General features: G+C 41.4%; 1 protein-coding gene across 1 annotated transcript in view; it reads left to right on the forward strand.

Annotated features, from left to right (window-relative positions):
• Positions 1-710: 710 nt before the first annotated feature.
• Positions 711-20,513, forward strand: part of TEK (TEK receptor tyrosine kinase) — a 98,179-nt gene continuing 78,376 nt past the window's right edge. The window contains exon 1 of the mRNA XM_058565923.1: positions 711-836. Coding sequence (XP_058421906.1) covers positions 785-836 — 52 coding nt within the window. The 5' untranslated portion in view covers positions 711-784. The remainder of the gene's footprint in view (positions 837-20,513) is intronic.

Raw genomic sequence — 20,513 nt, forward strand, 5'->3', positions numbered from 1 at the left:
GTAGCATGGATATCTTTGGGCTCTTGGCCAACAAATAACCATCTGTGTGAAAGAAAACAGACTAACAATTTTGGACTCTGGTCTCTGGCCACATTGAGCATGTAATTACCTAAATGTAATTACCTAAATTAATTGCCTTTCGGGTTGTGTTCTCTCATCAGCAAAACTTTTCCCAATTCAAACCATGTGGGTTAAAATGAGAAAACAAAAGCAAAAACTGCTCCCACACCCAAAAGCCCCCTCTGTCAGGGCTCCCAAGTGGACCCGGGAGAGCTGTTAGAAGGCTGAGAGGGGCCATCATCATCGCATACCATACATAGGTGGAGGGCTTGTTATTCTCAGTTCCCGCCCATGAGAGGATACCCCTATTGTTTCTGAAAATGCTGACCAGGACCCACACTTCCAACAAAAATTCCTCTACCCCTACAACCACAGCAGCAAAAGCAGCAGCAGAAGCAACAGCAATAGATAAGTGTTTTGATGAATTGCAAGATGGAGAGGGCTCGCACTGCCCCCAGCCCTGCTGATACCAAATGCCTTTAAGATACAGCCTTTCCCATCCTAATCTACAAAGGAAACAGGAAAAAGGAACTTAAAACTCCCTGTGCTCAGACAGAAATGAGACTGTTACAGCCTGCTTCTGTGCTGTTCCTTCTTGCCTCTGACTTGTAAACAAGACCTGGTAAAACATGCGAATGGAAAGTCAGAAACCTCTGGGTGTTTGAAAGGATCCTTGGGACCTCATGCACATCTGCAGAAACTGGATGGAGAGATCTGGGGAAGCATGGACTCTTTAGCTGGCTTAGTTCTCTATGGAGTCAGCTTGCTCCTTTCTGGTAAGGTTTGGCTTTTTTAATTTAGTTTTTTTCAAACAGTTAGTGATTCTGGGCTCTCTCACCAACTCTTAGTGCTGGTTAACAAGGGGCAGCTGTGGCATAGGGGCTGCTTCTCTGTGACTCTCTGTTTAATGTATTTAAGGATTGAAATTCAAAGTCCTTGTGGCATGAACTAATTTTTCTAGACTTTCTCTTCTGGATAATTGCCCCCTGTGTTGCCACAGACTCTATGAGAACTGATTAGGTCACTTTATTTGAAGAGACACGCTTACTGTGGTGCATTATTTTATTGCTCCTTATTTGGGATTATTTCCTTATTTTTTAAAAAAGAAGAAACTTGGCTTTACCTGCTCCAAAGAAAATCTTCAGTAATTTTTTAAAAATGAAATTCATGCTGAGAACTATGGGGACCTACTTAAGGCAGCGTACAGATTGTCATTTTTAAATGAGAACAAAAATCCTTTTCTATAGAGATTTCGTATCAACATACAGTTTTAATCAAAGCAGTCAAATGCTAGGCTTTTTGTTTTTTCTTATAGTTGGGGTCAGGGAGATTAGGGCTATATAATTTTTGTTTTGTTTTAAAAAATACTTGGCATACAGTAATTCATAAAGTCTTTATTGGCCCAGTGAAATGAAAGTTTAGGCAGTCACTAAGATCACTGGGCACGGGAGCATATTGAAACCTGTTGTGGAGCTAAGGAATGGTTGGCCTGAATGTTGTTAGATTTAGTGTGTCTGTTGCTCAGATTCTCTAGCTAGTGGCATGTCTCTGCTGTTCCCTCAGCCTATGGGACACTGGCTGAAAGGAGTATCAAAACCTGAAGTGCACATCACAACCATGATTGCCATCAATCTTTCCCCTTCACTTTGAAAGCATTCTAATTATTGTACTGAAAATAGAATTGATATTGGAAATGAACTTGGGAAAATTTACTGAACTTAACGCTGCAGACTATATTATATTAATAGAATTTTAGCCAAATACACAGAAGTATCTGCTATATTATTTTTATATTTTTTCATGTTTGAAATATTAAATATTCAAAAAATTAATCCAATAAGATAACAGAATTGTATGTAATTTGTTTATAGCTCTTCAGTTTGCTTTCAACCACCAATTATATTGAGGATTTAATAATATTTTTAAAACTAAGAATGTGTAATACAAATTGCTGAAAATGAAAGATTACCTGAGATGGTTTCAATATTTATGTAGAAATTGTCTATATTAATGTAGAAATGTTGATTTCTCCAATAATATGCACCTTTAAATCAAATAATTATCATGATTCTATTTTGGGTTTGCTTCTTTTCTGTGTGACTTATTTATACATGATATGAAATCTGTAACTGGTTCTATCCTAGGGATTATAGTAATGCAAAGCCCACGGGTCTACAATTGCTCTGAGGTACTTTTTAGGTTAAATAATACACATACACACACAACTGTTTTAATTCACTTTTCCTCAAAGTGACTATGTTATAGCACTTTGCAATACAGGCTCAGAGGAGCTGTCATAAAATCAAACAAAAAAGTTATGTGGCCAAAATAGTTGCTCCATGTCTAGACCTCAGTTCACTGTAAATACAGCACTGACTTCAGCAGGGAGAGGCCCAAGGAAAGGGGTTCGTGCTCTTATTGGAAAGGAAGGGTAACACTAACAAGGTTGTTTCTGGGGTAGGTCTGTTGTGTTGAATCCTAACTTACATTCCTGGTCTAAGCCCCCATGAACATGAATAACCAAGGCTTGGTACTTGCAATAATAAGAATCCAGCATGCTCATGTCTACAGGCAGAAGAGTCCATTCCTCAGACGAAACTCCACTGGTGGACTACAGTAACGGAGCAAGGGACTTAAGGCTTGTGGGTTTATCTCTCTAGTACAGTGGGTTGTTTCTCATTCCTTTTTTCTGAACAAATAGAACTGAAAAAATATGTCACATTTGCCTCCATGAAGGTGGCTCTGGGTGGCAAATGCTGGCCCATAAAAGGGTTGGTGTGTAGTTTTCAGAAGCCTTCCCCCAAACCCACCTAAATTCTGGTAGATTCTCCTCCCAACTGAGAATCATGGCCAATTTCAGCTTATCAACAAGTTCTAATAAACGCACTAGCTTTTCCCTACTCTTCCATTCTCACCAAACCAGGCTGCTTTCTCTCAAGAGTCGTATATACAGAAAAACAAAATGAAACAAATCACTCTTTCTGCTTTATCATCCTATGTCCTATGCAATCAACACAATCTAGTGGGAAGTCTTTAGTAGCATGCCTTCTTTTCTGTCTCATTTGACATTCTAAATAACAAACTGGATTCAGAGATAGTGGATAGCTTGTTTGGAGTGGCAGAGAAAATTTAGTTATAAGGTCAGGGAAGTGATCCCAGATGGAACCTCCTCATTAGAGCTGGTCTTGGAAGGCTAGTATCAAGTCTGAGTAATCAAGGGTGGAGATCTAGAAGCTGGAATGAGAGACACACCTAGGAATTATTCTCAGAGGGAGGAGTGTTCTTTCTTCACGGATGCTCCCTTCTAAGCATTGTCTTTGTTGGGAAGTCTCAGCATTGCCCTTTCAGCCCTACCCTGGGAGAGCTTCCTGCAAGGTCTAATTCTTCTAAGACATCCGTCCAGGAGGGAAGGACTCTTCCAAGTCCATCTCAGAAGACTATGCTATGTCCTCTGGGGGATTCAGATGGGTAGGCCCTAAATTTTTCTGACATTATCAATTTGTCTCCTGGGGCTCTACCGCTAAAAAGATATGTATGTGATTGTGTCACTTATTCCCTGTAGATGGCTTGTTGGTTAGAGCACAGAATCAGGATTTAAATATGTGTCTCTAGGCTAGAAGGATGGGACCAAACACTAAAATACCATTTCAAAATAGATTAACATCAAGTTATGCATTTGGGCTCAATAAATGAATTATATTCAATGTGAGAGAGACCATAGTGAATGACACCCAAGCTTTGGTGATACGCAAAATTCATAGGCGCCAACACACACTCTGCTTGCTAAAAAGGTAATATGAGTTGTAATAGTTTGCATTAGTAGAAACATAAGGTCCAAATTAGAAATGGTAATCACTTCACTTCACACTATTGCTCAGGGCATGTCCATGAAACACTGAAGACACTGAGAAATTTGATAGCAAGCATAGTAGGCAAAGAGGAATGTAAGTGCTTTAGAAACCATGTCATATGGGAATATTTAGCCAGTAGAAAAGAGATGAAGAGCAGCATTTGTAAGGGTTTCCATATAAAGGACATCCTTGATTGACATTCTACTTTGCCAAATCTAGGATCCAGGGTTGGAAGGAGTTGCACAAAAGACAGAGTTTGACTTCATTGATGGAAATCTAAAAAGTGAATCGTCGCCTCCACGAGGAGGAGTGTTCAGGCAAAGGTCAGATGATCATCTATTAGGGATGTGAAAAGAGGATCTGGAGTGTAATGTTTACTGCCTTTCACATCCTTTTCATTTCACTGTCTGTGGTTCCTCACTGATCACTGGGCAGGTGGATAAGGGTTCAGAAAAGTCACAAAGATCTTTGCCCAACAAAATCAAACTGGTGTGTTTCCTGAGTGCAGACCCAAATATGATCAATTTACACTGAATTTTGACTCAATCAACATGCCTTATGAGAAAAAAAAAAAGGCACATGCACACGTACTATGGTGACTCTTTTTTTTAAAAATTTTTTTGTGAGGAGGATCGGCCCTGAGCTAACATCTGCCAATCCTCCTCTTTTTGCTGGGGAAGACTGGCCCTGGGCTAACATCCATGTCCATCTTCCTCCACTTTATATGGGATGCTGTGACAGCATGGCTTGCCAAGCAGTGCGTCGGTGCGCGACCGGGATCCGAACCGGTGAACCCCGGGCCGTCGCAGCAGAGCGCGAGCACTTAACCGCTTGCGCCACCAGGCCGGCAGTGATGACTCTTTTGAAGCCACTGCTCTGTGGGACTGAGGTAGAGCTAATCAAGAATGCGGGAGAAGTTAAGGGTATGGATTGTGAAGTCACAGCCCTGGGGTTAAGCTTAAACTGGATGACCATGGGCAAGTTACTTGATTTCTCTAAGTCACAGTTTTCTCATCTTTTATGGATGGGAATACCTATTTCCCAGAGTTGTTACAAGCATCAAGTGTGATAATACATGTAAAGTGCTTCACTAGTAAGAACTCTCTTAATAAATGAAGCCAATGTAATCAAAAGAGAAGTGTTTCTGTTAGGACCACTGGGCTAGTTCAAGACTGATCTAACCTTTTATAAGATGTAGGGGAGTCACTTACTACTCATAGAAGCAGTCTCCTTCTAAAAGACCTCCACATAATCCAGTTCCTCAAATTTTCTGCTGGTCACTCACCACTTGAGAAGCCAGAACACTTGGCCTACTATCCAGTGCCTCCCCTCACCTATCCATTCATCTCTGCTCATGGCCATTCTACTTCAACCAGGCCCATCTCTGCAATCTTTGCATTCTTTCCTCTTGGCTCTTGTTCACGCTGTTCCATCCATTTGGAAATGACATTCTCCATGTCCACTCTGCAAACACAATTCAACTCAACTTGCCTAGGCCAACTCTTCCTCATGATGTCCTTCCCCTAATTCTGAATTCTCTTCCACACAGGCCATGTCTTTGAGCTTTGGACACATAGATTTAGCCCAATTAGCCTCTAACATTTTGACAACAGATATTATTTCTTTTTTATTCTCCATAGTGCGTGCATTTAATGTTCAGTAATCTTTATTGAATGGAGTTTAATATTCCATAGTAAGAAACTATTGGGATGCCACAGCAGCACTGAAAGAAAGAGGGAACATTGTGGAAAGAGTTTTAGCCATGTTGAAATAATAATAACAACAATAGTAATAAATCAACTTCATAAACATTGCAAGTACTATTCACTCATATCTTAAAAGTTGGCTTATGTTAAATATTTGATGTAAATAAGGCCAAAAGAAAATCCCTTTCTTCTCTTTGGTGTGAAACGTAAAAGATATACTCATGAAATTGGGTTTAACCAGGACTTTACCTAATATTAGGTATTGTACAATTGTTGACTATTACCCAAAAGATATGAATACTTTTTATTCAGTAGACATTTAATGAGTTATTGCCTGCCTATCATTCATTCATTCATTCATTCAACTCTCATGTCAATCAGTGAAGACATATGGAGGACTTACTTTGTGCTAAGTACTGGACTGGACACCAGGAATACAACAAAGGCTGAGTCATTTTTTCCTCTTGCTAAACTCACATTTTAGTAGGAAAGATGACTACAGGCAGATGAATTATAAGATGTTGTGATAAATGATATAATAGGGGTATATACAAAATCTAGTTTTTTAAGAGCTACAAAAATTTTTATTGGCTCCAGTAATAAAAGATGAAACTTTAAAATCTAAGTTAAACATAAATGATTAAGTGTCTAAAAATGTCAACTTTATTAGTTTCTAAATTTAGTAGGAATAAAATTAATAATATTTGAAAACAATCTGTAGGTTAGATTTTCTTCACTTTGCAAGAACTCCTAAATAGTCATGAATATTGCCAAAAATTATGGCCTATCATGATTATGAGTTACTCATAGCCAAATGATTTTAACACTAAGAAGATAAAAAGGAAAAGGGAAAAAAGAGCTTTCCATTAGAGGGAGCAGGGGGTATAAAATAGCAAGGCAAGCTCAAGGAAGTTGAGTAAGGCTGGAATGTAGGGTGGAGGTAGAGAATTAAGGTTGGCGTCAGATCGGGAAGGGCCTTGTAGGCCATTTTAAGTAGCTTGTCCCTCATTCTCTACATGTTGAAATTTAGTGTGGTGTTTGTTCTATCATGTCTGATTTGTGTCTTGCAAAATTCACTCTGCTCATAGTGTGGAGGATGCATTGGCGTGGCAGAGACCGTAAGCCTGGAACAATTTGGCTTCCCAATACTCCAGGCAGGAAGGACTGGATGAAGTGGCAGACTGAAGAAGGGGATGAAGAGGGGGATTGAGAGTGTGTAGGAGGTGAAACTGTAGGGGTGGTGATTGGTTGCATATGGGAGGTTGAGTGAACAGCGAGAATAAGTGTTGCTCCGGGGTTCTGTTTTGGGCAATGGTGGTGCCATTCAGCGTGCTGGGAAATATGGCAGAAGGACTTGCTGGAGATGTGCTGGGTTGGAGCAAATAATTATTTTGTACATTTTGATTTTGAGTTTTCATGTAAAGGGGGATATTGAGCAAAATTTGACTCTCTGGGTCTGAAGCTCGGAAGAAGAGGATTAGGCATGGGATTGAGACATAGGAATCATTAGTTTATGGTAAGTGAAGCCGTGGGCATGGATGTATACCAAGATTTAAGTGAAGGGAAGAGAAAGAGGAGATAGCCAAGGGTTCTATGAAGAAGCAGTCAGGGAGCTGGTAGGAGAGGCAAACCCAATCAAATTCCTTTCCTTAGATTTTAGAGAATTGGCGTTGTAGTAGCTAAGGAAAGAAAGAGTTTTAAGAAGGGGACAGTAAGATGGGGGCAGCAGAGTGACAGCATCTGGGCCTAGTGTGGGGACACCAGACTGCAGGTGTGTCGTTTTACAGAGAGCCAGCTGCACTGATAGCATTACTGAACCAGAGCTGGAAGGGATGTCAGAGGATCAGCTGGCATCACTCCCAGCCTTCAGGAAAGGGAATGTCTAAAGTTACCTCCCTTATTTCTGGAATTTTAAACAGATAAACCAATTCCCACCAGTCTGGCCAGATATTCCATAACACACATCACACGTGCAGAATGTTTTTTAGATTGAGCCATGCCTGCCTCCCTCTACATCCCTCCCCCCACTGCCTCCTTTTGTCTCTTCAGGAATCTGACCATCCTTCTCCCTGTATTCCTTCCCATAGGCTGTAGGGGCAGGTGTGGAGACATGGATCTGCCAGATGGGCAGTCTTGACTCTTTTCAACACATCTGTTGATTAGAGAGAGTGCATTCCCACTGCCTGGTGGTTCCAGGTCTAATATGGTGTGGGTGTAACAAAGAGAGAGAGAGAACATTTAAAGATGAGCCAAAGGAGCCCATCGGGCAGCCAGTTGAGGGGCATGATGGGTGGCTGCTGTTTGCTCTCTGCCTGTCTCAGCCCCTTGCCCAAGGCTTGACCAATGAGGTGTGTGGGTGGTCACACCCATCTCAGCAGATCTGTCAGCTTTCCCGCTTTTGTTAGAGGGTGATATCATGCTTCCTGGGGGGAGTGCTGGAAGACAATGCTCGGCCACTTTCCTCCAGATACAATAGGCGGAGCCAGGAAGGCAGTATTGACATTGCTGCGGCTGGGGAGGCGCTCGCTGCTCTGTGGCCGTCAGATGGTGAACCAGCTTAACCTTGGCACACAGTGTCTGAGTTGTGCAAGGCGTCTGGCTGCAGAGCCAAAGGGGACTCCGCCCTGCGGACAGGAGTGCTTTAGACATCTGGGCATCTGGGATGGGATTCAGATTCCGATCGCTGTGTCAAAAACAACCACAAAACAATAATAGTACCAGTAATAACAAAAATGACTACCATAGATTAAATGTCTCTATGTGTCAAGTATTTAATATGATTTTTAATATCTCACAGCAACTTTGCATCGTAGGTATTATTCATTTTTTTAATAGATGGCGAAACTGGGACTCACAAAGGTTAAGTGACTTGCCCAAGGTTAAAATGTAGTGAACATCCATTATTTTGGACTAATATCCCTAATTTTCAAGAGCTGCCATGCTTTCCCTCCACATGATTCTGATGGGACTATCACTGATCACAGAGTGTACCGTCCATCTGACTATAGCAGTTGGTTCAGATGGAGGATGCACGACCCAACAGGGCCAGTTAGACTCTTTCTCTGGGGAATTATGAGCAAGGTGTTCTCTTTCTTCAGTGAGGACACTGTCTATCTGGAGCTACCAGCTTTCCTGGGCACTTGAAGGAAGCTGGTCTTTGGTAGGAGAGAATGAGGACAATAACAGAGGGAACAGAACCAAGACAGGCACTCTGATATTATTTGAGCCCTGGGTCCAGTGGTTTTAGATAGGGACCCATCTGCCTCTTCTAGTTATGGGAACCAGTTACCTTTATCTGCTTATGCTGTTTCGAGTTGGTTTCTGTCTCTTGAAAGTGAATGGTCCTCAGTGAACACATAGTCTCAGTAGAAAGTGAGGGAGACAAGAGTTAAACTGAGAAGGACCTGAACCCCAAACTTTAGCTCTTTCAAACGCTTCTCTGTGCTGTTTTCTAACTAGTGTTTCATGGTCACCTCAGGTTGGTTCCTGGAAAATGAGGCTGACAGCAGTATATATTCATGTGGTTTTGGGGGAAGATTTTAAAAGAGATACTACTTAAATGTACTTAGTACAGTGTTGGAACATGATGAGCACTCAATAAAATCAGATGTTCTTAATTGTTTGCTTATAAACAAAGCTGGAGACTCTTATGTTACCTAAGCTAGTCCTTTCAAAGCGCATCTCCATCCATGAGGGCAGGCAATTCATATACTAGGCCACATGGGGCTCCCTGGCTTCCCTTGGTGAAACTCAACATTGGTACCCTGAGCTTGGCCTTGTCTCAAGGACAAGGAGAGCAAAGCTTATAACTGTGCATTCTTGGGCTTTTGCTAAAAATATGGAGTGTCAGGTGGGGAAATTCCTTCCTGTGGCCCTACCACCCCTCAATTTCCTCTTTTCTTTGGTCTTGACTGAACAGAGGCTCTAGGATGATATGTCATCTGTAGGTCCCTACTTCATTTATCCCAAACCTAATTCCTAGCTCTTGAGAATTTATTGTGGAATTGTCAGTTCCAAGTGGAATATGCCTCACTTCTGACCAAGCTCATGATTGGATTTTGGCTCCATCCTGGAGTGTGGGTGAGTGTGTGAGAGAGAGACAATAGCTCTGTCCCCATTTCACCACCATCTTTCCTCTAATTCCTCCTCCTTTTAGTCTCAGTTCCTCTTTGTGTCCAGCACCTTTTGAATCTGGAAAGCACTTTCTAATCTTCTGGGGTGATTTAATACCCATCTATTTTACTTCCTTGCTACCACTTCAGAATCAAAGAGCAGGGTGGTGATGGTAGTTGGTTGTGGTCAGCAGCTTTTCGGGAGCCAGTCTTTGCCTGCCTCCCCAGGCTCTGGAGATTTTCAGTCCCTCATGCTATGTTGGAGGTGTGTTTCAATCACACCAGGCTCTTGGTGGGTTCCAACATACACTTCAAGCCTCCATACTTTGTGTCTGCTGTTTCCTCTGCCCAGAATGCCCTCTTCACATTCTCTTCTTCATCCGTCTGACTTATTCATGCTTCAAGGTTTATCTCCAGTGTCATTTCTTCCAAGAAGGCTTCTTTAACCTCCTTGCATGGGTTAGGGCCCTGCCTTAGCCTGGATTCCACCAAAAACGTGGACTGCAGCAAAGGCATATGTGCAGGTAGATTATTTAGGAAGTGACCTCAGGGAGCAAGAGTAAGGGACTAGGGAAATGGAACTGTTCCAGGATGCATTACCATGTTGGCTGCTGCTACAGATGCCTGGTGCTACACACCTTCTGAGGAGCCTTGTGGAATGAGGCTCAGAACTGTTCACCTATGCAGAAAAAGGAGAGGCATTCATCCATTGCTATCCTCCCCCTTTGCTCAAGGGTTATGTAGATGTAAGAAGCTAGTAAGTTACTGCAGGTGTCCTGTGCTGGTGGGCCAGAGAAAGTCCCAGGGGAGAAAGTGAGATATCCTCGCATGGGCTCTGGGTGAACCACTTTGAGATGACACCCGCTCAAAGCTGGTGGAGGCCAGCTCTGAAGTGGCCTCTGCAGAGGCAGCTGCAGCAAGAGCTGAGATGGGGAGGATTTGTATAGGCGCACTTGTGCTTGCCTCTCTCATAGTACTTAGAACATTAAATTACAATGGGCAGTTTACTTATTGGTTTTGCCCACTAGGCTATGAGCTGTGTTTGACATTTCAATATTCTCAGTACCGGGCATACTATACTGGCTGGCAGAGAAATGCTTTCACAAGTGGTTTTGCATTAGATTAAATGTTCTGAACTAGTTCTTCCCTAAGTGTGCTATATATACTACTCCTGGCCAAAAAGATGATTTTTAATCTTTTAGAAGAATATTTTTAATTACAATATTTATTTGTGTATATATATAGACAAATGTGTGTGTATCATATCAATAATGTAGTTTCATGAATATTCTGGCTTAATATAAGGCTAAGGAAAAAAAGTTGAGTTAACTTAAAGAGAATGGTTAGTAGAACAATTGTACAGGTAGCATGTGGACTCAGCAGGAATCATGGAAGGGACGCATAGATTAATGCAGTTTGGTAGACACTGCTCTAATAGAATAAGCTAGCCAGTCCTTTTTAGAACTGTGCATGTGTGTGTCTGTGCACGTGCATGTGCAAATAAAAATTAGAAAAGTAACTTGGCCATGTAATTAATACTATCATAGCGACGTGAACAAAGTGAAAGAGAGTCTCATGGTGATCAACCTGTCTCGAAGGACTGTCTTGGTCTCGAATCTTACTTCTCCCAGGAAACCTGGAAAGTGGACATTTGTTAATAAAATACAGGCAAGACCTAGTTTGCCCCTTGGGCATACCGGGCATCCCCCAAAAGGCCCAGTAGTCAGCCAACAAACCAGCGGGCAATGCCCACCAGTGGAGGAATGGGAAGGTCAGTTAGATTCATTCATTCACGCTAACATTTACTGAGGCCTTTCTGTGTACTGGGAATCTGCTAGGCATGGGAGCTACAAAGAAGGTAAAGAGAAGGACCTGACCTCAAGTGGCTTGCAGTCTGGTAGGTGAGAAGCTCTGCTCTAATAGAGGCAGACAATGTATGTTGGGAGCACGGAAGCTGGAGTGAGTAATCCTGGAAGAGAACAGGGGTTTCACCAAGGGGGTGGCATTTGAGAAGGATGAGTAGAATTATGCTTTGTGGAAAATCAGGAGTGGAAGTGAGCAGTTGAGGCATTCTAGGCAGAGGGAAAAGCATGAAAAATGAGGAATAAAAAGTTTAAGAAACATTTGTGCAGTGGTTCTGTGTGGCTACATTCTAGGGTACGCTAAAGGAGACGGCAGGAGATGAAGCTGGGAAGATGGGTTGGGAAGAAGGTAATTAATTTGAGATAGGCTGAGTGGACAGGGACAGAGAAGCTTATGGAAGCTGTTAGGATTTAGGATGAAGCTATGTGAGGGAATGAGATTACCCAAGAAGAGGAACCGCAGGGTAGTTCTGGGAACACTTAGATCAAGGGGAGATATGGGTAGAGGAAGGGGAAACCGAAGACGTTCAATGAGCCAAGCCAAGGGAGGAGGGAGTTTCAACCATGTCAAAAATTACAGAGGCAGGAATGGGGTAAGGAGAGGGACTAGAGAATTTGGTGATAGGTGCTGTTGCAAAGCATTTCTAGTGGATGGGCGGAGCTGGGGCTGAGAAGTAAGTGGGAGGTGAGGAAGTGGAGAAGGCAAGCTGAGATTCCTTTCTGAGAGATGGCCCATGTTCTGGCAGCTTCCTGTTTCCGTGTGCTTTTCTGGAAGCTTGATTGCAGGGTGATCTGGTAGGAGAAGAGGTGAGATCCTCTCTGCCGTTGCTGGCTCAGGGTGCAAGGAGGATATGCAGAAGTTTGAAGGAAGTGTCTTCCATCACAGACGTTCTGCCCTTCCCCTGGACGTGGTCCCCAAATGACCTGAATTAGGGAATTATTTTAGTTTCACAAATACATGGTAATGGAGGTAGATGTTTTCATGAAGGGGCCACACACTGTTATCTAGAATAACAGAATATTAGAACTGTCAAAGACTTAAAAGATTGTCTAGTCCAGTGTTCTGAAGTGTCCCACAGAATACTAATTCCAGGAGAATCAGAGAGTCCTTTTTTTTTTCCTTAACTGAGTATCATGTGGAGCTAATGTCCTGCACCTTATGAAATGCTGATTTGATTCAACCTGCTCATTTGACAGATGCCGACACAGGCCCAGAGAGTTCAGCACTTTGCTCAAGCTCACTCAGCTCAGCAGAGGCTGAGCTTCTTCACTTTATCAGAGAGTGTGGAAGGCGATGTAAATTAGAGCTTAATGCATGTCCTGTATAGTCAGACTGCCTGAGCTTGCATTCCAGCTTTATCATTGTCTCTGTTAGCTATTGCTGGGTAACAAACGACTCCCAAAACTCAGTGGCTAAACCAGCGTTTATTATTTCTACACATCTTTCGGTCATTTGAGGTTTGGCTGATCGATGCTTAGCAAAAGTGGGTGTTTCTGTGGCAGGTTGCAGCAGCTGGGGCAGCTCTGCTTCTCGCTGCAGGTATGTGGGTTGTCTGTTAACTTTGCTCATGTGTATCTCATCCTTCTTGGATCAGCAGATCACCCAGGGTGTATTGTTCTCATGGTGATATTAGAAACACAAGAGAGCTAAGTAAAAACTAATAAACAAGTGAGGCTTCTTAAGGCCTAGGCTCAGAACTAGCATACTGTCATCCCCAAAGTCAAGTGCCATGCCCACAGTCAAGGGCTGGGAAGTACACTGTGCCCATGATGAGGCCAAAGCAAGTGTGTGGATGCAAGGAAGGTTGAAGGGTTGAGGCCAACAGTTCAATCTGCTACAACCACTAGTAGCTTTGTGCTGTGGTGTAAGTTACTTGGCTTCATCTGTAAAATAAGCATCATGATAGCACCTACCTCTTGGGAGAGGATTAAATGAGTTAGTTCACATAAACCACTAAGAACAATGCTTAAACTTAGAAAACACTAGGTAAATGTTAGTATTGTTGCTAGTTTTATCCACCCAACCATCACCGCCCATGCATGATGGGGAGGATATTTGGGGTCTTGCCACAAGAGTGGCTATGGGAGGGTTAGGGTTGACTTCACAATTGGCCCAGCATCAGCCATTCTCCACCAGCAGAAGGGCTCAAAGGAGTCACCTTCTGAAGAACCCCCAAATCACTCATTTATAAATTCCTCTCTTTCTCTTATAAGTGCTTAATGGCTACAGATGCAAGCTTGCTTTGTGCTGCCTGGTCCTCCCAGCCCCCTTCCCCTGTATATCTCACACCCAGAGTCAGCAGTGCTCTTCACACAAACCATCTGCCAAGAGGAGTGGAACTGGAGCCAGAAACACGCAGCAGCTGCAGAAGCTCATCCACATTCAGAGGCCTGTAGTAATCTTCTAAAGGGCCTGGACACAGCCCTGACCACTGAGTGACTCTGGAGTACATGAGCCATCAGCAAAGTGTGATTGTAATGTAATACATGAATTCTGCCAGCTGCTTCTGGAATCAAACAAAAAACAGTGTTGTTGCCAGCCAAGGGAAAAAAAAAATCACACATTAACTGCATCACTGTCTTCCCAGTAAGGCTGAGGGGAGCCAGTGACACAGGCTAACTTCTGTTAGAGGCCCTCCTTTCCTCTCCTAGAGATCACTTTCTGATGGAACTCATGGCTGATAATCCCTACCCAGTCCACCTTTCCACCTTAACCTGGTGGTTATGAGCATAGACTCTAGGGCAGATGAATCTAGGCTGGAGCCCCATTCAACAATGTGAGAGCTGTGTGACCTTGGACAAGTCATTTCACCTTCCTCTAGGATGGGGATCATAATGTAACCCACACTAAAGAGTTGTGAGGGTTACATGATATAAGCAGATCAAATGCTTAGTGAAGTGCAGGTTCATAAAAAATTCTTAATAAATATTAGCTATCATTATTATTTCTTATGTCTCCCTATGCTGCTAGAGTTATTGCTCCTAAGAGCACCCTGTCTCCAAGAAATTGTGTCAATGTTATTCTATTCCATTCCATCCCATTTCAACATCTCTCATTCGTTCTCAACCCATTCTATTCTGTAAATATTTTTTGAGTTTCTACTCTGTGCCCAGCACAGGGTCAGATACTTAGCAGATATAGAGATGAATAAAATGAAGTCCTTGCTAAGGAGGACTAAGGAAGTTGCTGATGGGTTGTGAGTTTCAGATAGATAGTAGATTCTCGTTATTCACAGTGGTTATGGTCCACAAACCACAAAACAGGGTTAGATTCCTGCAGATTGTAACATTTTTGTCAACTGATCAATACATAACCCAGTTTTGTGTATGTCTGTTTAAAGACAAATCATTTAATGTATATGGCTGATTCGTAGCCAACAGCACTATAACCCCTGCCTGATCAAAGCTTATCTAACACACGTATTTTCTCCTAAGACCCGTCCCAGCATTCTTGTACTTAGGAACACTAGTCAGCACTTCAACACTATGCTTGGGAGCCATTTTAAATGGTGAAATTCCCAAGGAAAATATGAAAAAGTGGCAGTAAATATACTGCAGAAAGGACACTGGTTACAGCATGAGAGCAGAGCAGAGCGATGGCCTGTTTCATCTCTGTTGGGAACACGTGCATGTGAAGACTCAGGATTTTCCCGGCTCTGCACACGTGTTCAAATGACTGAGAAGGCACTGTGAGTATCAATTTTGAGGTTATAAAGAAATTGTAGGCAAATTCACAAATATGGAATCAATAAATATTGAGGGTAGATTGTTTATACAAATGACTTAACGTCTCAGGCAGCAATAGAGTTTCCATAGAAGGACAGGGCACACACGTGAGAGAGCGAAATGGATTCAGTCTGGGGCAATCAGGCTCCACTGACTCAAATTAGACTTTAAAACTCAGAAGAGCATCTCTGACAGAGCAGACAGTAGAGACGGAAACATGGAAGGATGACGGCATGTTGACGGATGTAGACGGATTGGGCTAGTGGGAGGAGGCATTCCTGCCTCCAGCACTGAACTATGTAGCCCAGATTTGACTGGATGCCCTTCAGCAGGCCTCTTCCCACCCACATCCATTTAGAAGCAAGACCCAGCACTCTGAGGTGTCAAACACACGTAACAAAGACTTTTTAGTATGTCGAAGGAGAAGATGATTTGTGTTGTGCAGTGTGTAAAATATAAGTTCACAAGGAGACATCTCTCTGTTCCTTCTGCTAAATTCCTCTCCTGCTCCCAGCCACCTCGCTTCTCCTCCCTTCCTTCCACTGCCTCTACTATTCCAGGCAATTCCGCTTTCACCTCCTTGTATACCACTCTGCAAAACAAAAGCCAGCCAGTAATCCCCCCTGCTCTCCTCTAGACTCTTAGAGGAGCCCTATATTGCTACTCAGGCATGGCTTTTGGCGTTTTTAGTCTACCCTCCATTTCCCATTCCAAGGGGCTTATCCAAATATTCACCCAGTAAAGTATTTTCTCCATATTTCGGCATAAGCAGTAAGTCCAAGTTTCCAGATGAGTTACCACTCCCTCTCACTGCCTCTGCCAGCTACTCCTGACGGAATAAGTATTTTCTCATCTGGGACGCAGGATCCATGGTTTCTTGGTTTTTAAAGAGCCTGGTCCAGGCCCTAGCCACACTAGACATTCAATAAATGAATAGATTTCTGCTAAACTGATGATTTGGGGAAAAGAGATGTCTTTGTAATGTTTTCCTCTGCAAAACTGATACATAATTTTCATTATTGTAGTTTTCTTACATGTTTCATAGCAAGGTTTAGTAAGTTTCAGCACATTAAGTTCTAAACATTTCTTCCTAATAATTCTCATCAAAATCCCCAAAGATATTGGCTTCAGAACTTAATGAAATAATTATGAATTTTATCTTGAAGAAGAAGCAGGAGGGATAGCTGAGAAAATTAGGGGGGACAAGCATGATGTCTTGGGAATAGTTCTGCTAGATCTTAAGACAGACTATAATACTGTAATGACAGTAGGGTGCAGTCCACGGGTATGGACACACAGATCAACAGACGAGAAAGGCCAGAGCCAGACCTGAGTTCATACAAAATTTTAATATCCTATAAAGGACACAAATCAGTGGGAAAAGGAATAATAGTTCTGGGAAAATTAGTTTTCTGTTTGGAAAAAAAGAACTGTTTAAAAAACCCATCTGTTACCGCACACCAAAATAAATTCCGAATGGATTAAAGAGTAAATGTAAAAAAGCAAGCCATCAAAAGAAGAAGATGGAAGCAAATATTTATTGACTTTTCATATGGAGAAGGACTTTTTAAGTTTAAAAGCAATGGAAGAAACCACAAAAATAAAAATCAATACACTTAGCCACATAAATATTTAAACTGTTAATCCAACAATAGGCAAAATTAAAAGGCAAAGAACAAAATGAGAAAAATACTTGCAATAAATACGGCATATAAGGGATTTAAGCATTTTCGTAAAAGAAGCTCATTGAAATTGAAAAAAATCGAGACATCAATAGAAAAAGAGAGGAACAAATAATTCACAAAAGGAGGAAATACAAATGGCTAATAAGTGTGTGAAAAAGTAGTTCACCCTCTAAATTAAAATCAAATAGAAATAAGATACCATTTTTCTATATCAAACTGGCAAAGATTAAAAAACAAGTGAGACTACTCAATGATACACAGCTGGGGTTGTTAAAATGTTCACTTTCATACACTGTAGCTTTAGATGGAAATTTGGCAACGTAAAGCAAAGTGTTATAATAAAATTTACAATGTTATGATAAGATTAAGTAAAAGTTCAGGATGTGAAATTGTATTTGGATTTAGCCTAGGAAAAAAACTATATATGTTGGTTTCTACAGTTTCTCTCTATATATATTCTGGGGGAAAAATAAAGGATATACATCAAAATGTTAACAGGAGTAAAAATGTTCCTTTCTAGCCATTTCTCACTTCTCACTGTGTTTGGACAGGCCTGATCTGATGTTTAAAGAAGGACTTCATAATAAGAAAATACATTTTTAAATAATTTATGTTCTGAATGATCTAAAAAGGTCATTAAATATATTATTTTTTTAGTTTTAGAGACACTCTGAGGGTTTTTTAAATTCTTAAGTTGTTATCACCTAAAACAATAAAAATAAATATAAAAGGACCCACATTTATCAGACTGCTGTCTATTGTGAGTACATAAAATTTATGACTGTCAAGACATTAATTACTGCAATGTTATTGCAGAAAAAAGATTCCAGAGACAATCCCTTCCTTGGACATTTTTATTGGGACATTCAGATGGCCTATTGAAATAAGACCAGGAGAAACAGTGAGAAACGTTTCTTTCACAGTATTCAGTTGATTTTTAAAGTTTGGGAATAAAAACTACTGTACAAATTGAAACTGGGTAGTTATTTCAAATTATAGCATTTGTGTGCTTAGCTTCCTTAAAATGTATATTTTTCTGCTTACAAAAATAAGTCATGTTCATGTAGAAAAATTTGGATACACAGAAAAACATTAAAAAAAATCCAGCCACCAGAGTTAACTAGACATGCTCCTTAGTGATATAAGATATATAACATATTTATGTTCATATATATGGAGAGAGAGAGAGAGAAAGACAGAGACAGACAGACAGAAAGAGACAGAAAGACAGAGACAGAAAGACAGGTTTGGTTGTTTGGTTTAAACATCTGTTAATTATAGTCTTTAAACATAAACCCAGTTGTGCAAGCCCTCTTTTATGATGGGAGCTGAGAGAGAAAAATAAAGGTCTCAACCACAGGATCATTGGCCACAAACCAGAAGGGACCCCGTGGAAAGTGAAGTCACAGAGCTAATCCAGGTCTGTTGATGCTGCCACATTATAATCAAGTAATGCCTGGAATACTTACTTGCCTCTTATCCCTGGACCTCACGCATTGCTTAGACTTAACCCCCAGGGTTGGAGTGAGGATTCAGGGAAGTGTGAAGGATGAGGGTAAACATCAGAAACGGGGTTAGAATGTCATATACACATTATTTGTTAGTAAAAAAAAGAGTCATGGCTTATTCTTAGGGTTAGGAGATAGTTGGGAATATCCAAGAATGCCTGGTGTCAAAGGGAATCTCTTAATATGTCATGTACTCTGTCTTCTTTGCTCTTCACTTCACCATCTTCCTTAGGAACCTGAGAAACCACAGTTGACTGAGTATGGGTAAGGTGAGGACTGCAGCCCACCACTGCCCTCCACAGTCTTCCACCATGGAAGACTTGTTATTACAGTGGCCATGTGACATGTCCAAACCTGAGAGCCGGTGTCCTCAGCTTATTGCTTCCCTTTAGTATTTGTATCCAAACTAATTACCAGAGCATGTCAGATCTTTCTACACGTCTCCCATTAGACTCTAGGCCAGTGGCTTTCCTACTTGCTTTATAGAGCTCTGGGGGTTCCCAGGAGGCGCCCATGCGGCTGCCACAGCTGGGGAGAGGGAGGTCGAGGATTATGCCTGTCGATCTCTGGGCCCTCTGCCCCTGCTTCACCCCAACTTCAGCCAGAGTAGCTGTACTTTTATTTCGTTAACATATTCTATATAATATTTCATTTGGTAAAAGGATGTCTTTGCTTAAACAAAAGCACGTTGGGGAACTGCTGACATAAGTTGTAGGATTTGCTCTGGCAAAGACAGCCAGGAGCTGGGAGTGATAGATGGGTATTCTCTATGAGGAATGATGGACTGAGCCAATAGTGGTTAGAAGGACAGGTTTTGAAACTGAAATATAAGGCATGGAAAGCTGATTTATTTCTTCTATTTGCTGTAGACTGGAAACCAGATAATCATGCCTGTATGTCAAGGCTGGTAATGTCTTGATTGAAGGTCTGAGAGACTCTTCTAGAAGTAAAGGGGATGCATTTTAAGTCATGAACTTTATAACACTGATTTTTGTCAGTGTCACGGTGAAGCTTGTTTGCTGGAAAGCAGAGTTTTGGGTGGATGAACTGTTGCTGTATTGATATTAATATTATGTATACTTGAATTAGAGAGTTACCATCATCTCATTGACTCTGTGAGATTTACTGCCTAAAACCTGAATTTCTGTAGGTGCTAAGGGAATCTACGGAACGTGTCCAGTTATTTCCTTCTAAGCTAACATGAGTGTTGCTCCCTTTCAGACATTAAAATTTGAAATTAGCCACACAGACTTCAGCAATCAAGTTTTAATTTCAAGCACACACAATAGAGCAAAATTTTGGCTTTCTTTGAATATATTCTTTCTTTGAATACATTATGTAATCTAAGAACTACAGTCAATTTAACCTAGTTTTTAACTCCATGAGGAGCCCAAATTAGGAGTATCAAAAATTCTATTTGAAACTTAGGACTCTGGCTGATTAGTCATATTTTTAAATTCTGAATCCAGGGATTTTGGACTTTAGTTCCTAGAACACGTGGTAAATCTTGTTTTCCAGTGGTGACCTTAGAGCATAAATGTGTGTCATCCTTAAATGGAGTCAGATTTCATCATTAAAGAAACCACAAATTAAAACTTCATGGCCCCTCCTAGAAGTCAAGTCCATTTGAATATCTAACAAATTAAAAGAAGGGAAGGAAGCTTTAGCAATTTGGCCCAGGATGCCAGGACTTAGAAGGAAGGTGGTTCTGAGTTTTCAGAAACATATATGCTTATTGAACTCATTTCTTACCCATGTTTGTATTGCTTCTCTGGGCTGTCACTACAAGGAAAAAAGGGACAAAAAGGGTGTAAAATACATTTTCAAAAGGACCCTTGTCCTGTTGCACCATTATTGTGCTGGGTAGTATTCATTAGCTCACTCTCTGGACCTCATTTTCTCGGGATATAAGATAAAAATGCTACTATGAATGTTAGCTTTTCCCTGTGATGGGCTCTGCAGGCAGGATCATACCTTAGGAAGGTCTAGTGGTGACTATTTTG

Source organism: Diceros bicornis, chromosome 22, assembly GCF_020826845.1.
Source record: "Diceros bicornis minor isolate mBicDic1 chromosome 22, mDicBic1.mat.cur, whole genome shotgun sequence".
Taxonomy (NCBI): domain Eukaryota; kingdom Metazoa; phylum Chordata; class Mammalia; order Perissodactyla; family Rhinocerotidae; genus Diceros; species Diceros bicornis.